The 22,608-nt window shown below is 38.2% G+C and overlaps 1 protein-coding gene across 2 annotated transcripts in view; it reads left to right on the top strand.

The window, feature by feature from the left end:
• igsf21a (immunoglobin superfamily, member 21a) overlaps positions 1–22,608 on the top strand; it is a 263,595-nt gene that overhangs the window by 214,769 nt on the left and 26,218 nt on the right. For both annotated transcript variants that reach the window (XM_042497548.2, XM_042497540.2), the window contains exon 6: positions 18,550–19,027. In XM_042497548.2, coding sequence (XP_042353482.1) covers positions 18,550–19,027 — 478 coding nt within the window. The remainder of the gene's footprint in view (positions 1–18,549; positions 19,028–22,608) is intronic.

Below are 22,608 nucleotides of genomic sequence, written 5' to 3'. Positions count from 1 at the left end.
AGTCTGAATCACCCACTTGAAATAAAACCAAGTATTGAAAGACTATTTGGCTGCTCCTTTAACCACTGTATTTGCAATCTTTGGTATAACATGGAAAGGTCATGATATGACCTTAGAATACAAATGAGCTTTGTGCATTTCAATCCAGCTTCTTTTGTTACTCAAGAATTTCTAGCAGCAGTACAATCTAAGAGAGCAATCTGTTTAATGCAGGATCTTTTTCTTCTTTTTTTTTTCAATTTTATCCTTTATGAATAAATCAAGGTTAAATACAAACCTGTAACATTTCCTCTTCTTTAAAAATAAATCCACGAAAATGCACAAGTTAGCAAATGTGGGGAAGAGTCAAGCCTAAGAAGTACATGAAGAATTGATCATCATAAAAAGCTGGTTATATGCAGGAACGCACAGAAGAGTAAGACAGATGTAGTTGTGTGCTGAAACTTGCTTTAGCAAACTAAATTGGTGCAATGAGAAAATTGAGATTTTCTTTTATAATGGTATGGATGTGGAATATTTAGTGAAAGAGGTATTGCAAGCACTGTAGATTTAACTAAATAGATGTAAGCATAAGAAATGTGGTATGCTTTATCTTAAGATAAGGTAATATAACCAAAAATAAATAAAATAAAAAGAAAAGTGGTTCTGCTGACTGCTTGTTCAAGGCTGTTAAGCGTGAATGATTGTTGACACACAGCTTGCAGAGTCAGTAAAAGTGTCAGTAATGGATAAAAAGCACAGAATTAATTAAAAATAATGAGCTATGTGGGCTGTCCTTGCATCAGACACATGAGAGACTCACACCGTGAACCTTTATCACAGTAACTGTCTCAGTTCACCAGCAGCCAGATGAAACCATTTCAAAACAAAAAGCGTTTTACTGGAGCTCCTGGCCAGTATTCTTAAGGGAAACTGAAATATCATGCTAAAAATAACAAGACATGTCTCCCACATCTTCAGATTGGCACATTTTGTTTCTTAAGTGTCTTTTTTAACCAATTATATATTAACAGAGAAAAAGAAATGACACTGATAGACCTAATAAGTCCTGCACACCCACACAGGTATCCCAGTTATTCTGTTTGAAGTTGGGTGAAGTGAAAGTACGCTGAAAGTTTACAAAAGTCACTAAACTTCATATATGGCTTTAAAAAAATAATCATAGTGCAAATTGCCCCGCCCTGGCAGATGAAGCAAAAATAACAAGAGATTCAGATGTTAGTCAAGCGCAGTTTGTAGACACCCACACAGTCCTGAGAAGAGGTTTAATCAGCCAATATAAGTGAAAACACCTGTGTGAGCACCACGAGTGTGAAGGGCCTTTAATGTTCCCAGTGCTCTCATAGCATGGAAATGAAAATTATATTTAGTCATGATGTGAGCCAAAATTATCGGAGGAAAGCTACTTGCACCTTGTGTCTGGATGGAAACTAATTTCAGGGTCACTTATTAGCCTTTTTCAGACATGTGTACAAATAGACCCCAGGTGGTGCTCAAGTATCTGCCCTTTTGGAGTCCAGCGAGATAAGTGCCTTTATTGCAAGCCTTATCTTAATGCTTCAATGCTGGCAATAGCCGTGGTCACAGACATGATGTTTTTTGGGGCGTCCGTCCATACATGGTACGTCCAGCCTTTCCATTCTCGTGAATGCGAGATCCCACCAACGCCTTAAGAGAATTTCTTCAAATTTGGCATGAACATCCACTTGGACTTACGGAGATGCTGATTAGATTTTGATAGCCATAAGTCAAAGGAGAAAGTCACTGTGACCTCGTCAGTCTCATTCCTATGAATGCAATATCTCAAGAACACCTCAGAAGTTTTTTCAAATTTGGCACAAACCTCCACTTTGAGTCAGTGATGAACTGATTAGATTTTGGTGGTTCAAAGGTCAGGTTAAAAGAGGGTAGTTATAGGCACATCACATAGGTGCAAGGCTATCAAAAAACAACGTACATGAGGAAAAAGGTAACACTTGTTCACTTACTCCATGCCGCACAAGTAAATTTAAGACAACGTTTTGATCCTTCTTGGATATTTGTCAGTTCAAAACCTGATGAAGATCCAAGCAGGATTGAAACGTCATTTGTATATATGAATAACACAAGTTTATTTAAGTCCTGCTTGGATCTTCAAAGGCAATAGCAGGTCCAAGAAGATCCAAGCAGTATCAAAACCTTGTCTTAAGTACCTTGTCATTATCTTTTTCCTCAGGGTCAAAGGTCACTATGACGTTGCGTCCGTCTCATCCTTAAAAATGTCATATCTCAAGAATGCCTTGAGGAAATATCTTCAAATTTGGCACAAACCTCCACTTTGACTCAATGATAAGATTTCGGTGGTCGGAGCTAAAGGTCACTGTGACCTCACAAAACATGTTTTTGGCTAAGAAGCATTTCACACAAATGGCTTATAGGATAAAATGATGAAGTGATGACATTTTAGATCCAAAAGGTCATTTTAGATCCAAAACTCAACGTTGTAACTCAGGAAACGAAGGGAGGACATTTCGTCCGATACTGAATTGGTGACGCTAATCTTGGCTGTCCACCTTGAAACTGTGCTGATGGAATAAATCTTCTGTGCTGCCGGAGGGAAGCTGATTGTGAAGCATCCATGTTTTTACAGACATGGACATAGTAAAGTGAAAGTGCAGTTTGACAGATTTGCACAGGCATACAACTGCTAGGCAGTAATTCTAGTTTCTTTTTCTGATTTTATAATTTAGTGTTTAAATTTGGCCCAGTGGCATCAATTCTCAATTAATGTTGTGCTGGACAACTGCAAGACCAAAACTTCCCCTGCTAGATCTTAAGACACCTTATGTAAGCTAGACAGGCTACTGCTCATTACTGTGTACAAATTAACTGTCTGTACTTGGGCCTCAAGAGCCCGTCTTGGACCAGCAGACACGTAGAAACATCTCGACCGGGCATGCTTTGTGAATGCACAAATATTTTTTTCAGCATGTGCTCTGAGGAATAGTGTCCTTTTTTTTTTTAACTTGAACACCTGTCCTCAAAATGTCTGTGCACAGCACTACCTTATACTTTATCTTATAGACAAAGTGTTTTCATTGAAGCGATGCAAGCAAGATATGAAGTCAAGTCTGCGCCATCAAAGGAAATTGACAAAGAAAAGACTTTATATTTGGGAAGTACATTGCCTCTGTGGGGAGTTGATCATGGCCTGTCAAAGTTGCCTTGTTCTGTTGGTCTAAATCAAAACCGAGTAAACAAACTCTGACAGGTTTCATGGATAGATGTTAGAAGTACAGTCTCACTAGGCTCCCCGGTCCTGCAAACTTCTTTCGAATCCCCTTTGAGATCTCATACTGTGGTCCATAGTCAGCAGCAATAGCAAAAGGAAATATTCATTTCTAAATGGCATGGAAAAACAGTTGAGTCCTTTGAGAAATAGAGCTTGCTTTCATGTTTGTTTTTGGTATGTTCTCTGTGCTTGGTTGTTTAAATTGTCACTGTTATATCATCACAGGTTAACTCTGTAGCTAAATGATGCCAAATAACATGCCAAATCTTGCCACACCAAGCAGCATGAATGGATCACTGAACAGGCCCACTGTGCGCAAGCCCATGGGCCCAAAAATGTCAAGTTCTAGACCTCACCTGCAAAATCTCACTCAAATGAAGACATACCTACCAGGAAAAGAATAAAAATGACCAGAAATAAACACAAAAAGAGCACAATGAGATGCAACAGAACTGCAAAGAGACACACAATGACTACAAGGAGACACAAATGACTACAAAAGAGAACAAAAGACTCAAAAGAGACACAAAACAACCACAAAGGGATGCATAGGAACCGCAAAGAAAAACAAATGACCTCAAAGAGACACAAAATCACTATAAAGACAGAAAATGAGCTCAAAATGACACAACATGCTTACAAAATGCAAACAAATCAACCTGAAAGAAACACAAAATTACTACAAAAGGACAAAAATGACCAAAAGAAACCCAACACAAAATGAAATCAAAGGGACACAAAACAACAACAACAACAAATAGGCAAACGACCACAAAGTTTGTCTTGCTTCTGTGCAGGAGAGGTGGAGGGCCTAATTCGCCCATGCCAAGAAGTAGTTTTAAATAATGAGTTAAATTTATAGCTACTGTCAAAGTTAATAACAATTTACCAAAAGCGCAATTACAGGCACAAAAATAAAACACACTCTTGTGGTGTTATTCCAAATAATTATATCGTCTACATAGTGTTTCATTTGACATGATCCCCGCTCACTTTTAAGAATGAGCACAAATATCACATTTAAACTGCGACCATTTGTTCTATTTATGGCGTTGTCCACGGTCACGCTGCATAACAAAACCTCATTATTAGGTTTGTAAGTATTTGCTCGCATGTTGCTGCTTTGGCCCAGTTGTGTGACTGCGACTTCAAACAGCTCCCTTTGCTTTTTGATGAAACTCATTTAGTCTTTGTCGGTGCTGCTGCCCCAGGGCGTGTTGCAAAATGAGCTGTTGTCAGCTCTGTTTTCAATGTCATATCATTGCAAGCCTGGTCTCAACAGTGGCTCACATCTTACAAAGAAATTGCGCCGACTTACTGAGCCAGATAAATATGACCATTCTGTGGTGTTTCTTATTTTAAACCATCTTTGTTTCCTTTTACCAAAGTACATCTCACCTTTATTTTTTGTAAGACTGAATTGAATGAATTCCTTCATACACTGATTACAAATATTGTCTTGCATGTGACATGTGCACATGGATTTAGGATAGAACATATTTTATGTTGACTGTAATTTCAGCCCTAACATGTAATTGAGTCTCATATTTTAAGGCATTCTTTATCAAAATAAAATTTACAAGGGACACTGAGTGAATATTGAAACTAATATTTATTTGCAGTAAGTCTTGAATAATTTTTAAATTTGCAATAATCAATCATTTTTGGCCATTTGGGGGCAGCAGAAACAAGTTGTGAACACAACAATGACACACATTTAAGCAGAAGTAGAATATCTTTATTGTCATTGTACATGTACAACAAACATCAAGGGCAAACAGTAAAGTGCAAGCATCAGTAAAGGTATATAAATAAATAAATAAAAATGTTTCTAAAGACTAACTATAAAAATAAATTTAAAAAAGGGAAGGAAAATCAAACACATACAATGCATACAAGACATTTTTACATTTCGCTGGTATACATTGCATGATACATTTTAAGTTTATATATTAAACTTGTTGGCAAACAGTTACTTGTTTACACTTCCAGCAGTTACCCAGCAACTTCATGATTCATTTGGAGTCGTGTTTATGTCCACCTAATAGATGTAAGTCCAGTATTCACTCTGTCACTCTGCCCAATGCCGCTGCTGCAGACATAATGAGAGCAGTGACAGTGAACCAAAACAGTGAAGTTGTGTCCAAGCAACTCAGCAATGAGGTGAAACTTACTTTAAAACTCTGTAAAGAAACAGAAAAAAATGATGTGAAAAGATATTGATTGTGTCTCCTTTAAACTTACAATCTCTAACATCTACATTTTGCTCTTTTTGGGTGCTCTTTTAAGCAGTAATTGCAGGGGTGTTTTTAGATCTAAATCCCCTGAGACTGAGACAGAATTGCTTGTGTGACGTCACTCAGTTAGTGGTTGTCTAGTTTGTTCAGCCATAGTTACCGTTTACCTGCAACATTGGCAGAGACCAGCTTAGTCATCAGACGAAAATGTTGGCAATTTACTTTTCTGCAAACCAGGAATGCGTTACATTTGCACGTTTCATATGTATCATACAGAAGTTTCTAAAGTGACATAGCATATGAGCTGACTTTGTCATTGCAAGGTGGATGGTGTGACACCTCGGCGATTTAGGTGACCTGGTGTGATTTAGCGAATCATTGCCATGTTTCCATCAGCTTTTAAGCCTACAAACATAGGTGTTTTTTTAGTGATGCACAGCGGCTTTTTCGGTGGGGATTGTTCCCCCAAAGGAAATATTTAAAGCCAAAACATGATCATTTCCTTACCATTGTGGTTGTTGTGCCTAAACCTAAGTTACCACAGCTTTGTTCGTCAAGTCAATTTCATTTATAAAACCCATTATCACAAATCACAGCCACGAAGGGCTTTACAGCATTCGACATCCCTCTGTCCTTAGACCGTCACATCAACTAAGGAAAAACTCTTTCCAAAAAACCCTATGATTGGTAAAAAAAGGTAGAAACCTCAGAAAGAGTGACTGAGGTGGGAACCCTCTCCCAGGACAGACAGATGTGCAATAGATGTCGTAAAAACCAATTTAATTGCAGTAGATGACAAAATGATATATAGGAAAGAGACAGAGAGAGAAGAGAAAGAGGGCGAGAGATGCATGATGATGATGATAAAATTGTATCAGCTATTTAATATTGTGCAATATCAACGTACCCTTGGTTTGCAGAAACATACAATGCCAACATTTTTTCTGCTGATTGTGTTGCAGAGACCGCTCGTCACGCAAGTGAGATGACGAGTGAGTCTATTGAGTTTGCTGCACTTACCCTCTTTAATGTTGACACAGATACCCAGTTGTGCTTATGCAAGGGCTTTCATGACGGGGCCCTAGATTCAGTCATCATCGTGTTACCTTATTCGGCGATAGGTAGTGACTTATCAGACATATATTTGAATGAATATCTTCAAGATTATTACTGCAATAATTTTAGTTTGAGTTCCTCTACCTTTCATGTGCCCAGGTATAAAGATTTGGTTCTACTTCCTGCTGCAGGAAAACACAGCAAAACAGGGTCTTTTTAATAGAAAGTGAAGAGAAAAATTGGGAGGAAGGACAAGAGCAGCTGATTATGCTGCAGATCAGCAAGAATCCCTTCAAGTAATTAAACCCCAAAAAAAAGGCAGTGAAGCTACACGGTGTTTGTGCTGCAAGTGTTATTTTTATCATCAGGTTTTCACTAAGTTGATATTTTTTTATTTTTACCTGTCTTGTTTTAAATTTTTAAAAAATAAATACTGATAAATTAACAGATTTTTTTAAACAAAAATAATGAGCAACATTGGAATTATGTATGTATTTGTGTGTGCGTGTGTGCATGCGTGCATGTGTGTGTGAGTGTGTGTGTGTGTGTGTGTGTTTAAGAGAGAGAATGAGATCAAGTAAGTAGGGGAGAGCAAAAGAGAGAGAAAACAAATCTTCATCTACTTGTAAGGCCCTCACAACTACTTTACACTCACTTACCCACCTCTGTCTGGGCTTTATGGATAGAATAAATGCATCTTAAGACCTCTTACTCTTTCCTTTGAGTACACATGTAAACATCCAAACATGTTGCAGGTGAACGCAGCCTTGACTTCGTCTCTGTCTGGCCTCAGGTGCTTTCAACATAATGTAATACAATATTTTCTTTTGTCCTGACTTAAGCTTTTTTTTTGTTTTGATAAATATGCTTCGTTCCTCCAAACACAAAAAATATTCCCTGTTGCTATGCAACTTCCTTTTGCGTCTCTCCAGCATCATTTGCAATGTCTGACACTTCATTCTGGTTCAGTGTAGACATCTGAAAGGGTTAAAGTTCATCCACCATTGTGACTGTTGCACGTCTGGTTACGCTAATATTAAAAGCGGTTTAAGAAAGCTCTCTGTTTTACCTTCTTCTCACTTATTATGTGCTTTTTATTGGTTCTTCAAATGTCAAATCAGGATTGAGTAAAAAATTAACAGCTACTAATGTGAAATTCTTGGGGTTTAAAAAAAAAATCCTACCTAACAAAGAAAGATGTGTAACAGGTGAGAATATCTGAAATGTGACTGACATTTAATAAAAGCAGCAGCCTGCTTCCAGACCTCTGAATCACCACACACGTCTGATTGGTCAGAGATTCAAACGAGTCTGCTGTTTCCCCCCCTCACAGAAGCACGGTGTCGTCATTGATGTGAAAATGTTAAATGCTCCGGTATCAACGGCTACCACAGCTTTTATGACAGCTGCAAAATGCAGCGGTCCTGGCATGAATACAATCAAACTGATAGCTGCATTCTTTAAACATGCCTCATATTATCTATCTTCTGCAGATGTCACTGAAATAATGAGATTTCTCATGTTTTATCCTGGTACCTTGTATTTTGACACGTTATGCTGCTTCAGTCATATCAGAGCCCAGCAGATAAGTAGGGGAGAACGGGGTTAGTTGTAACATGAGTTGGTTCACATTCATTATTTTATTTCACTATTTTAAAATGTTGGCACTGAAAGGGTCATCTCAGGAGTAAAACACTTATGTTGGGGTGAGAGGACGTTTATTGTTGTTGTTTTTTTTCATGTCAAATTATAAACTTCAAACTCTGCTATGTTTTTGGCTTTTGCACAGTGGTTTTGTAAGAAAACTATTTTTACTGTTAAAAAGTAAGACGGAAGAGTTATAAGATTAGCCTTTTTTTTACTAGCTACGCTACAGCATGTAATTTATAGTGTTGTTGCTAGCAAAAAATCCCAGTTGTGGATGCTTGTGATCTTTGTGCCACTGAGTTAGCTGCAAACAAGAGTCTTTTGCTTCATAGCAGCTCGTTCTACATTTTTAAAGCGTGGGGGAGGAATTATATTAAGGATGGCTTCAGTATCATCGAACAGGCTTTTAGGTCCACCCAAAACAGAATTGGTGAAAAGCATTTTTAATGGTCTAACTCCGTATTTCAGTACTACACATTTCTCAGCCTTTTCATGTTTTCAAAAAGTATTTTCTAATTTTAGTATTTTTTTTTTTTAATTTTCTATTTTTAATTTTGTCTTTGTATTATTTTCTTTAGATTTGTATTTGTTCTTTTGTTTCAGGTAAGCGTGAACTTGTTATATATATAAGTGATTATTTTGTGTTTTGTATTTGTTTTCCTTTTGCATTTCATGTAAAGAGTCTTTGATTAGTTATAAAGCTCTTTAAAAGTCCTATAAATTATTATAATTATTTTTTTTGAGAGAGAGAGAAGTGACTGAATTTACTTTGACTTTAAAGTCACTGTAAAGATTGCTTCCATTTCTTATTTCTTATTCCCCATTAAAATAACACAGAGATAACCACATAACTAAACCCACAGTTTATGACAACCAATCCCCTGGTGCAGATTGTTGTCACAAGTGCATAAGACATATTTTACGGTCCATATCTTTTGAACAGCATAAGCTGAAGGAGAGTAAAGTCACTCCTTTCCTACCTGACACTTTAGACTTCTCTTGCAGATTGAAAGGGAATCTGTTAAGGATGCAGATTTTGAGAGATTCAAATGAAAGTGCAAAGTGTGAAAACCAGCCCTTTTCTCCCCTTTGACAGTGTACTTTGTATTATTTCTATAGCTGGCTGTAATATACAGTAGATTCACCATATTTCACATGATCGTGCAGCTTACATGTCTTGCATCATGATATGAATTCTGCTTATTGAAGTTCATATTTTTTCAAGAGCTGTCACTTCCCAGCTCTTTTCGGAGACACCCAACATGCCAAATTCCCCCAGTGCTGCTCTGAGGGAGCTGAATATAATGCACTGCATGTGGTAAAAGTGTCTGGTATTATGTTTCAAGATCTGTCGCCATCTGATGTCACTGAAGCAAGCTGGTGACATATCAATAATAGCTTCCCAGTGCCACTCATTAGAACATGCTCAGAGCACAAGCGAGCACTGATTGAAAAGAAGAAAGATAATGACAGTTAATAACAAGAAGGAAAGCTGATTAAGTCATGGCCAGGATCCTTCTCTCTCTCTGCTTCTACCCTCTTTCTCTTGCCTTTTTCTCTCGCTTCTGCTCTCTCACTGAATCATTCTGTCACCATGAAAATTATCGCCTTGTCCTTTTGACACAACCGTGATTAATTGCCGCAACATAAAGGTGTATATGGACCAATGCGTGATTGTTACATTCTCAAACAGGACTCGGATTTGAGATGTTGGTGAGATGGGGGCGGCTTGGCACTGTGCAGAGTGCAGGTGCTTTCATCACTGCCTATTCACAGGGAAAAAATGCAAAACCCTTCTCATGCCATCCCGGCTTAATTTCTACCACTGCCATGGCATTGTGTATGGGCTACTGCTCAGAATTACATCTCGCTTTTTTCTGTGCTAATTCATTTCAGAATGAAGTAAGTGGTTTGTGTCTGGTTTCATTGTCTGCACATATTGGACTATGAAGTATTTGGGGATTTATAACAGAGGCGTGATTGATAATCACTTTATTCCGTGCTGTAACACTGTCTGAAAGAACAATACAACAGCAATGCCAAAAACACTCAAAAATCCCCTTTTACATGAGAGCAAGCACTTCTTTCCAAGTCCTACAGCAGTAAAATGTATTACCTAACAAGCCAGTGTGTTGATTAAAGAGAATAATTTGCACATTAAACTGCATGCTGACTAAACTAAAGATGCACATTTTACCATTTCCTGTGAGGACATATTAGGAAGTTTCAAACGTAGCCATCTTCCAGGAAAAGACATGTTTGTGACAACGTGCTGTTCAATAAGCGTTTTACTTTATTGTACAACATAAGAAAGAGTTTTCAACACACAATGGATGCAGGATAATCACATGAAAGGCGACTCTTCTAAAGCAGCACCCGACAAAAGTGCCCATGTCACTTTGTGATATGCAGCCATTTATTGGAGACACATGTATCACAGTGAGAGACATCCTCTATGTTATTTTGGCAGCTTTATAATCACTTGTAGAAACTTAATCAGTGTTTGCTCTCCCATTTGAACGGACTGAAAGAAGTGATGCGTTCTCTGTTATCTCTGCTTGTCAAACAAGGAAATGTAGGGAATGAGATTTTAGCAAATTAGCTCAAAGGAACACGGACCAAGTTTACCGTGATGACAGATGTCTTCTTAAATGTGCTCAGATTTTAAGATGAATTGTGGATTGATTCGTATTCATGTTTACAAGCGGGTCCTGGTGACTCATTTTGTCCGGGCAAATGGCGTGTCATCTGGCAGCGGACCTCTGACACGTGTCTCTCTCTTTTCTCTTGTCTAGCTGCTGTGAGCTACATTCAGAAATGCCAGAAAAATAATTTAAAAACACATTTGAGCATTTTTGGAAGATGTCAAACTGTGGCCTTGCAGAGTTGCATTCCACTCAGACGCGTCGGTTTGATCCCAAGTCACGATTTGTCAGGCATTTACGTAGTGTCTGAAAAGTTTTTAGCCAAACATTTTTCATATTTAACTAACTTTTAACAATGGTCAATAACTGTCGACACTGTGTTGAAGTTGAATTTGGTAACTTTTTGTCATATTTTCTGAAAACGTCAGTTGAACTTGAGGCAGAGATCATGTTCCACCTCCTTCTTTTACTTCTAACGACATTTGCAATAATTCACTGCAGCTGGAAAAAAAACAACCAATCAGAGTCAAGGAGACTCTCACGCAGCTGTCAATCACGTCAGTCACTGCTCATGAACTTCAGTCAAACTATGCAGAGCTGATCAAATATGAATCAAGATTTTGTTACTCCATTGCCTATTTATTGCCTCAAAAACATGTTAGTGTACTGTTTAGCTGTAAAATAAGAATATTTGTAACATGGCTGCCTGTTTTGGTAATATTTGATGAAACTGTCAGCATATCCTGACAGTGCGGATAGTCTGTGAACAAAAATCCCCATTTCTCTGCCTTCTTTTAGTGTTTCTAATGACATTTGCAAAAACTAATACAACCAATCAGAGCAAAAGAGACTCTAATGCAGCTGTCAGTCACTAAATTACTGAAAACTGATCAACTATAAATCTGCATTGCCTGTTTTTTGCCTCAGATGTTTTCAGAAATCATTCAGTAATCATATTTTAAAACCACTTTTACACTGCCTGTTCAAGGTGGTAGCACTACGCCATTGTGCCGCCTTGCCATTGTTTGTATGACATCCAGTTGCGGAAAGTGGGGACAAAGTTGTCTCACTTCTGAGCCAGGAAAGGATATAGTGAATGCACCGAAATGCGGTCTGTGTAAACGCAGAGCTGGAAAGACGTGGAATGGGTGGGGAGGTGTGATGTTTTGATTACATATTATGTTAGTGAGCACACCACGAGAGATTTAAAAAAGTGACAAAAGTGTCTAATTTTACAGCTAAACAGTACACTAAGGTATGTGTCTGTAGGCATTTTAAGGCAATAAATAGGTAATGCAGTAACAGAATCTTGATTCATATTTGATCAGTGACTCAGCTTCAATTGGTTGTTTTTCCTCAGCCACAATGGATCGTCTGTTCCTTGTACTTCTGTGCGGCTGAAATGAAAGTTTCAGCAAATATGACAAAAAATTTTTAAAGTGAACACATTTTGCTAATTGGCATTTAATTTAACATGATTCACTTGTGTCCTTTTGGTAGTTGCTACCTACATTGCGAATGGTCACAAATGTTGTGAAAATGTGCAATATGTCAAGGGAAAAAGTCCCAAAAATGAGAACGACATGTGTTTAACATAATAAAAATGCCTTGTAAAAGAGGAAGACAAGGTCACAAAATATAATGCGGACTGACACTTAACAAGACATTTGCAAAATAATACGAATTCACTCAAGCCCTAATAATTTCTGTATATATCTATTTATATCTGTCTGCAGTATCTTCATATCCATATACTGTATGTGATCTGGCTGGGGAAATGAGAAGAAGCAGATCTGCAGGATAATGACTCAGAAATAACACTTCACTTTCTCCCTGCAGCTACATATCTCGTTCATTCATGTCTTTGATGAAACATTAATTGATTCCTTTTCGGATACCTCGAGCAGACAGGTGACCGAGGAACATACTCAGTTCATGGTGGGATCATTATGAATAGAAAAACTGCTTGATATTTTGCTGGAGGTCATGCCTCAATAAAGGTATTATCACAGAGTCCATCGGAGCACACGCAACACACGGCTTCAAGCCATGTTCATGTTTAATGAACATCTCTTTTATGAGTTTAAATCAACTTCTCCGTCAGTGTTTATAGAAACAAATCTGTTATTTCGACTCACAGAATGAATCCATATAATAATTCCCTGTTATACAGCTTCATAGCCAACACAGGTGTTATTGTGTACCCACACCATTTTGTCCAACAAAAGCTACAGAACAGGTGCATGTATCGTTCTAATCCATGCTGCTCTCCCTCCACCTGCTGTGATAATTAATGAGGTGTTTTAATACACAGTGAAGAAGCTTCTTCTCGTTGCAAGTTGTCGAGTAGCTGTAGGAGTTAGCAGCAGATGTAATGGGGTCACTGTGGATCTGGGGTTGATGTTTCTACTTCCCATTGTGCTATTAGATTTTAAGCTCTGACTCTACAGAGAACGTTAGGTAAACACACATAAAGGCTTCTGGCTACTGAATGCTCCCCCATAGTAAAATTCAACAGAGGCTAATGTCCTAAACTGTGGATCTCATTCCAAAATTAATCTTATATGCTCAATAATCCATACATTTGCATTAGTCCATTCATTTAAAACAATGCCTACTGCTGAAGATTCACAAGTGGATTCCATAGATGTAAAAATAAATGCCATATGTGAAGAAGTAATGTTTGTTTTTATGGATCAACCATAATCTCAAACCTTTACCTTCTCCTAAACATTCATAAAACAAAATGTATTTCTTCAACTGGGACTTTCCTTACTTCACCTGCCCCCTCCAAATCTCATCCCCGGATGGGTCAGAACTCGAATTTATCAACTCCTATAAATACCCAGGTATCTGGCTCAACAGTTCACTCTCTTTTCAAACACACAACAACATGCTGCTCTCCACAGTCAGAGCAAGAATTGGTTTCCTGTTCTGTACTGAAGCATCTAGCTTCTTATCCAGAAACAAATATTTGTTATGGTCTTATCATATAACTATACAGCAGAAAGACACAAATACTCTTGTAGCATGAATTGATGCTACATGACTAGAGAAAACGCAGAAAAAAAGAACAATTTTGCCCTTAAGGTAGAAAACCTACAACTACCAGAATGCACTGCACCACACAAGACCAGTAAATGCTCCTGCTGGTAGGTGCCGTGATTCAAACTAGTCCATCTGACACAATGGCAGCCAGCCTGCGGTTGAACACTAAGTAAAAAAATGTTTTTGAAAACATTTTGGGGGAGAAAAAAGAAGAGCAGTAACAGAATCTTGGCTTATATCTGATCAGCACTGCCTAATTTTACCGTCAATTCTTACAATTTTCAGCCTCACTTTTCAAAATAGAAATATTTAGTGAGAAGTCATCAGAAAAAAGGAACATGCTGTGGTCTCATAGTTGTTGTTCCATGCTTTTTTTTTTGGATAAAAACAAATATCAATTTGCAATTTGGCAACTTGGTACAATTTTTAATTCTGTTTTAAATTGTGCAACAACCTCCATTGATCGCGCATCCTTGATTACAATGGTTCTGATCGATACTGGTGGAAGTACAGGCTGGTTCACTATATGGTACCATGGTTCTTAGAATCCTGAACAGAATTAGTTCAAGAGCCAGGTAATTTTGTGGAGATGGGGCTCTGGGAAAGCTTGGAATGAAAAGTTTTGTTTTGTTTTGTTTTGTTTTTTAAAATTTCTAAGTAATCCCTGCTATGATTAAAATAAAACCAGCTAAAGAAATCTGTGAAAAGACTGAACTTTGTATAAAAAAAATAGTGAAAGCTCTCAGAGGCACTTCTCACTCCTTAAAATGATTTACTCTGCACGTACACGGCAATTTGTCTCTAAACATAGCTAAAACTGAGTGAGTGACTGCTTATGCTGCTGGAGCACCAATGTACGACTGTCATGTCTTTACCAGAGTAAGGACTATCAGGGTTCCAAAAAATCAAAAGGGTGTGTGAGAGAGACATGGATCAGGAGAGGAAGGGTAGGAGCCCACGTAGGGCCCAGAATTTAATGCTACGCCCCTGACTGGAAGAACTTGCAAAAGATGCAAAACTCTAGACTTTTATTCCCTCCTTCAAAAAAGCATTACAAGAGGCCGTTTTTGCACTGAAACTCAGTTTCACTTAGCCTTTTGAGGAGCTTTTTATTAATTAATTTTTAAAATGAGATCTTGTAGGTGTACACTAATTAAAAACCAAAGTTCTAGTCATAGTCTTTAGTCATCTTTTAAAAACAGACCGCACTGATGTGAGATTTCAGAGTTTCTCCAACCAGGGCCATTTATTATCAGGTTTCATAGACTGGATGGAAAAAAAAACATCCACTCCAAGTTCTCAAATGTGGTTTCCTCTAATGAAATATCTAATTTTACTTAATCAAAATCCGTTGAAATGGCTAGGGACTGCTGTGCATCAACCTCTACAGTCACAACCTGAAAGGAGAAAATCTGTTTAGAGGAAAAGAAAAAAACTTGCCTGAAAGTTTAAAAGAAAAGCCTGTTGGAAGCCTACCTCTGTACTAAAGGTGTATTGCAGGTAGATGGGGCCATGGAGCAGTTCAATGCTCATTTGTACAAGCATCAGGTTGTTTTAGAGGACAACTATGCTAAGTTGTTTTGTGTTTGTTTGTTTTTAATCCACGGTACTGACAACAACCAGCACTGCAGAACGCCTTTGAGCAAGGTCACTTAGCCCATTGTGTATGTGTACCAGCCTGCTCTGATGGCAGGCATTAGAAAGTTTTTAGAGTTGGCTATAAATACTATAATACAACCCAGCAGCACAACACAGCTTGTAATATAATGATGTGGCATCTGTCTTCACAAACATAACCTCAGCAACAAGGGGGCCACTTAGACAGCCCCCATTCATCAGTGCTCTAAAATTAAGCTGCTGAAATAAAAGTTACATAGAATCAAACTTAAAAGGCTCACAAATTATCAACCAGACTTCATTCATTTAATATGAAACTCTTCATTTGAGTTCATTCACTTTTTAACACTTCAGTTAAATTCTGAGTATGCCAATAATTTAAAATACTGTGACCTTAAAGCTGGTAAAGGTAGAAGTCTGGAATATGGAAACAAATTTTTAAAAAATTACAGAATTTAAAACTGCACCCAACAAGCAAGCAACGTTCCCACAACAGTGGCAAATGTTGGCTATAACTTGTAATAATGTTTAAAAAAAAGCATTCTAATCTCTAATCTTAAAGATGTTTATCATTTCAAATAATGTTCCGGTAAGGTTAAATGCTGACGTAAGACATAACGTTTGAACTCAAAAATCTGAGGATGTTTTGGTGATGTTGAGAGAAGGAGGATCACAAAATGTTCTTTTTATAAAACCTTTCCAAAATGTTACATGAGAACAGAGGAAGAACATTTTCAAAGTAAAGTTCAGAACATGTTATTGAGATTACAGGACATATTTTTGTGAAAACATTTTAAACATTTTTTTGAGAATGTTGCCCTCACTTCTGAACGTTCTGGGATCTAAAAGAAAAAATTTTAATCAATATATGGAACCAATATGCTTTTACAATAAAAATTTAAATATTTCTGTCAATATTTAGAATTTGGAGCATAAGAAACTCCAACACAAAGCTCTGTTTAAATGCCTTTGGCAAACATTTAATCAGACTGAGACTTTCAACATCATACACAAGTCCAGCAACTTTTTTTATGAAGTGAAAATTTAAAAAAAAAAAAAAGATAGCTCTCTGTCTTTGCAACTTTAAATTGGTTAATGCTATCGGCTATCATCGACCATTAAATCAAGCTTTACCACCGGAGGGGACGTGTACTTTCATCTGCATTTGTAGAACAGTCAGTGAACAGTCATTCGCCAAAGTCTACCGTCATTTGCCAAAGTTTACCGTCATGGTCGAGTTTTCCTAAAGCCTGAAAACGGTGCCACGAGGGGATGCAGAAGTCTAGTTCTCTCTCAGTTCTCTCAGACCTTGAATAACAATATGCTCAATGACACCAAAATAAAAGTGCCTACTCCATTTTTAAGTACAGAACGCTATAAATGTTATACTAGTTAAATAAACAGTTGTCTGAATTTAACTTCACAAATTGCTGAAAAAGGTAGTGACGCTTTAAAGATGAATCAGATTTCATAGAAAGGGCCACACATTGTAAAGCTGTATTGTGCTCAAAAGGATTATAGATTCCTTTCCTTCTTGTGAATGTGAAAATATCATTTAAACGTTATTCCTCAGGACCTTGGCCTTATCCTTACTTGTTTACACTCATTATTGCTGTTTACCCACTCGAGGCATCAGCCCTGGAGGTGGACCATCTCAGAGCATGTTTCAACCGTCTCCTCGCAAAAGCCTCAAACAATCGTGAAATGCACTGTTTACTATAATGACTCTTTGATCTTTGGCAAATAGAATTCAAATGACCAAAGGTCCCCAAAAAGAGCCGCATATTAAATTTCCTTTTCTTCAATAAAAAAAGGAGTCTTTTTCCAAAATAGCAACACCACAGGCTGTGACTATACAACCTTATTTCAATGCTAATATCCAGAGGTTATACGCTTGTATGGGAGCATGAATTCCCTGTCAGGAGATTAGGCACTCAGAGATTTTAATAGACTCATGAAATGGTGAGGAAGCTCCGGTTTATTGCCAAGTAGGTTTTCACATACAAGGAATTTACCTTGGTATCATGCATAATAATAAAATAGTTAGGAAAAACAGGTACTTCAAAAGTCACAAGTCAGAAATATAGGGTAGAAAATGTGCAATAAATAAGTAAAAGATGGCTCAAAAAATCTATTTTAACCCTTTGAAACCTCAACAAATTGACAAATTTCTTTCAAAAACACAAGAAGAGGGCAGTGAGCATCAAGAGAATAATGACCCAGCTAGATTTTTTAAAAACATTTTCTAAATTCAACAGTTAATTGCAATTTGTGGAACATCTCTTACAAAGTTCTTCACTGCACTTTTCCCCAGGTTTTTGAAAGAAATCTCCCTAAATAGCTCACGGTTTAAATATTTAAATACTTGAATGAAAGGCATCTGAAAGCAGCACAAGAAAGGTGATGTCGCTCATGGTTTCAAAGGGTTAAAGCAGCCAACACTTTATTAGTTTTGGGGGAAAAAAAAGTGTGTAATGTGAACGATGTCACTCCTAGTTAACAAAGCTCCGAGAACTGCCACCCTACTGCGTCAGTCCAGCTCTGAAGAGCATGTTTGTGTCTTTCAGCTCATTGTTTTGGCTTTACAGCTTTACTGTTTCAGCTCACTCTCACTGCTTTCATCAGTCCCTTTTTCCAGCTGCAGCAGGCAGAAAAAGTTCCATTAAATCCAACATACACTACCTGGCCAGCACCAAAAGGCAAACAAAGTGAGCGCTGGTCTGGTGAACGTAGCGGAGCATTTAGCTTCTGAAGAGCCAGATATTTTCCTGAGTTGACAGAGACTAAAACAGAGCCAAAAGTGAATATTGGACTTATGTTCACCAGGTGGCCACAAATGGGACTTCAAATTAATGCAAATGTCTCTGTGTGTCTGCTGGATGTGTAAATAGGAACGTGTTTGCCAACTTTATGAGGTGTTATTATGACAATGCTGTTCTTTGTTTATTTTCTTCTGTAAATAAATTAAAATGTGTCTCTCCCTCTTTTTCTCCTCTCTGTCTGCTTTTCACTCAATGCTCCGTCTAAGGTGTACTTTAAGCGTGATGGCGAGCTGATCGAGGTGATCTCCTACACCCAATCCTCCAGCGAGCAGGGAGGCGGCGCAGCTGGTGTTAGAGGAGCCAGGCCCCTCATCAGCAGGGACCTCGACGACACTAAACTGCAGCGCTCCCTCTCCCTACTGGACCCTGAAGGGCGGGCGCCACGTCTGTACACGGAGAGCCCTCAGCGCGTCCACACTCAGGGCCAGCAGGCCTACGAGCCCAGCCCTGCGACAGAGGTCATCCCAGAGACTGTGGTGAGCCGGGAATTCCCCCGCTGGGTCCACAGCACCGACCCACTCTACTATTTTAGCCACACTCACATCCCCCAGAGTGATGGCTCTGTGGTGGTGCAGGCCCGACTCACCTGGACCCTCAACCCTCAGCTGGATAACGACGCCCTGTTCAGCTGCGAAGTCAAGCACCCGGCGCTGTCCATGCCCATGCAGACAGAGGTCACTCTAGGTGAGTGGGATGCAGATTGTTTTTGCATGCTGTTCTCATTCTTCCACCATCTTTTTCTCATCTGTCCACACACACACACACACACACACACACACACACACACACACACACACACACACACACACACACCCCTTTCTCATTTCTTCTCCCTTTTAATCTCCCACTGTCTCCTTGTATCCCCTTGCTGCACTTGGAAACCAACTGGGCCCCCTTATGTGTCCCTTGCAAATGTACTCAGAACAACACTGATTTTCATTTGATGCCACTTAATTGTGTTACAGCTGAGCAGATTGCGAGTTTAGCAGCGAATGCAAAACTCCAAGTGACTGACAGGGCAATTCATCGAGCTGTCTGTTGCTAGATTGAGTTAACTGAGTGCCGTTATTGAAAAAGTCAACCTGAATTAGAGAAGTCAAATGAGAATTTAGACACGCTGACCAACGTTATATCGTTGGAGAAATGCTGCCCTTCTTCAGACTTCAGTGAGCATTTCGCTTTAGCCAGTGATACTCAAACTACGGCCCATGGGCCAAAGCTGGCCCCCAGTAGGGTACCAAGTGACCCCCCAACAATTTTCTAATTCCTAATAAAAAAAAAGAGATTCAAATTGTTTTTGTGCTTTTAGTATATATAAGGTGCCAGAATGCATAAAGCAGCATTAAAAAAGAGCTTGTTTATAAAAAAGGTTTGAAAATGGTAGGAATTGTCCTAAAATAATATAGTATAGTATATAGTATATAGTATATAGTATATAGTATAGACATAATAGTATAATGTCCTAAAAATGTCCTAAATCCTAGAAACATCCTAAAAGCAAAGAAACTTCCTAGAAATGTCCTAAAATATAAGAAATGTCCTTAAATCCTTGAGACAGCCTAAAATCTGTCCTTAAATCCTAAAAACATGTATGGGGCTGCGACCCTGGCCTCATGACATTTTGCAAAAGTGGCCCCTAACCAAAGCAAGTTGAATATTCCTGCTTTAAGCTCTTCAGTCTTACATTTTAGGGGTTTTTTTAGCCTCTTTATTTCATCACAGGAGAGAAAGACTGCAGTATTTTATTGGTTTGCTTCAAACTATCAAAGCAGAAGACGAAGCGATGCAGAATCATACTTTAAGGGAAAAGTTAGCATTAAGTTTTAATAGTGTATGTGATCTAAGAGAGGCACACACTCACTTTCTCATTTTTTTGTAATCTAAAAACAAAGATGGCTTCCGGCGCATCCAATTAACACTTCAAAGGCAATACATTGGCATGGTCCTCCTGGAGACAAGCCACACAATCCTGACATGATAAACAGAGACATTATCATCCATGAGATGTTAGCAATGGTTGAAGGCAGAGAGAGAATATGAATGAGGAGACTGTGGCTCGTACATATTTGCTTGCTGCATTGTGTCTCGCTGTCAGTATTTTTATCTCACATCACCACCTTTCATCTTATTAAAAATATCCCTCTTACTATGCTGGTGAGCAGCTGTGGTCACTCTGCGCTGATGTATAGAAACTGTCATTATCATCTAGAGGAGGAGAGTCTTTAATGGGTTTTAAAAATGACAAATAGGGATTTAAAATCTCCCGTAAACAAGTCACTCACACAGCACAGCTTTTTCTCCCCTCAACCGTCTGTGGTCCACTTTTCTAAAGGAAGATCTGTGAAGACTCGATATACAAATCCAAACCACAATCAGTACATTTGATAGATATGAGTCAATACTAAACACTAAAGCTTGCTCGCCTTGTTTGTCTCAAATTTCAGCTTCATGTTTGAGAATAGGGCTAGGCAATATGGTTTTTAAATAATATTGCGATATATCAAGGTATATCTCAGTATTTTGAAATCTGCTCTTAACTACTGTAGACTACTAAGCTACAAAATCATAAAGCGAACTACAGTTACAATAAAGCAGCTACTCACATATAATACGTTTAAATTTAAGTACTGTTATAATAAAGTTTAATCAAATTAAATAAATTAGAGTACTGTTATGATAAATAAAGTATTGTTACAATTAAGTTAAATAAAGTACTGTAATAATAAAGTTAGATTATGTATTGTTATAAAGTTTAATAATATACTCTCAAAATAAAGTTAAATAAAGTACTGTCAAAGCCCATGGTGATTTTAATTTGAAGGACCGAGCTCATCTTGGAAGTGCGGGTGTTTTTGCTTTGGACTTAAGGTTTCCAATCAATAGCTGGATGCTAGCAGTTAGCAGAGAGTTAAACTGTTAACTGTTAAAACATACCACCTTTAAACATGATAATTTCTTCACAGTGAGCAGGAAATAAACTAATAACTCTTCAGTTCGTATTTTAATAGAATTTGCAAGTAACTGGCACTTCATGATCGCAAAATGTGACTAAATAGTCCCGGTATGGAGCTCTGCAAAAACACTGCTTTCTGTGTGTGTGTCTATAGGAGAGAGTGAGAGAACCGAACACCAAAGTGTGTCTCCTGCTGGTGGCTCAAAAAATTACTTGACAATTTATACTCAATGTTTGCGATATAGTCATTTTATATATTCCAGGTGGTACAAGCTGTGATACATTAAGTACATTCAGTATATCCCCCAGCCATATTTGGGAAATTAAAAATCATTGTTTGACACTGAGGACTCGTTGGATCTGAATTTGGACAATGGCACATAGACGTGTTGCAGCAAATTGAACTTGACATTATGGTCCTGACACACCAAGACGACGGATGGCCGTTGGTCAATGTTGGGCCATCGGTGTACATTGTAGTATTTGTTGTGTGTCCCACACAGTTGGCATTATTGGCCCTGGCTCAGTGCATGAGAAGAGAAACGTAAGTGTGGAAAAAAACAAACGACGAAAGTCAAGAAAGCGTGAGATCAAAATACACTTGTAATACATATTTGGTAAGATTATTTTTAAAGCCATTGAGCTCTTTAGCAGAAACAGATTGTTTTATTTATCACTAGTGCACGGTAAATATTCTTTGTACTTTCAGCATCGGGTTGTGTTATTAATGTGCTAACTGGCTAATCAGCATCTTGAGTCCGTCTTGTCGGCCTTCGGGTTTCCCTTTTTGAGCGATGGAATACAGACTGTCGTCCCCATGCTTGTATTGAGAGTTATTTTCTTTCACACAGGCCTAGAATATGCTTGATTGGCGTTGTCTGTAATCTTCACGGTGTGTTCAAGTGCATATATTTGTCCGACACACAAAGGACGTGGTGTCCCAGCAGTCGTCCTTCGTTGCCACTAGTTCTTTGATGTCAGTTTGTCTGGACCTTTAGTCCCTCTATCTTTTGATGATGCACTCAGACTGCTGCCTGTGAAAAAAAAAAAAGTTTTAGATTTTGGGTTAATTTCAGTTTTTCCACTTTTTGAGTGCCAAACAGATATCCTGCCAGAATCCATATACATATCTGGGTAAATAGGGTGAATCTACAGGGTCTCAATTAGTGAAGAAGGGACACTCCTTTCTGTTGTACCTTTTGAATCCATCAGTTTTCAAGAGGAGTTTCAAGATAAAGATCTAGTGCAGAGCAGCTCAAAGGACTCAGCTGGCATTATTCTATATGTTTCTTACAGTCAACAAATCACATGA

The sequence above is a fragment of the Plectropomus leopardus genome, chromosome 2 (genome assembly GCF_026936395.1).
Source record: "Plectropomus leopardus strain MGB_pleo_1.0 chromosome 2, ASM2693639v1, whole genome shotgun sequence".
NCBI classification, from domain to species: Eukaryota; Metazoa; Chordata; class Actinopteri; order Perciformes; family Serranidae; genus Plectropomus; species Plectropomus leopardus.
Note: the sequence above shows the minus strand (reverse complement) of the source record. Positions and strands in the feature narration are given on the sequence as shown.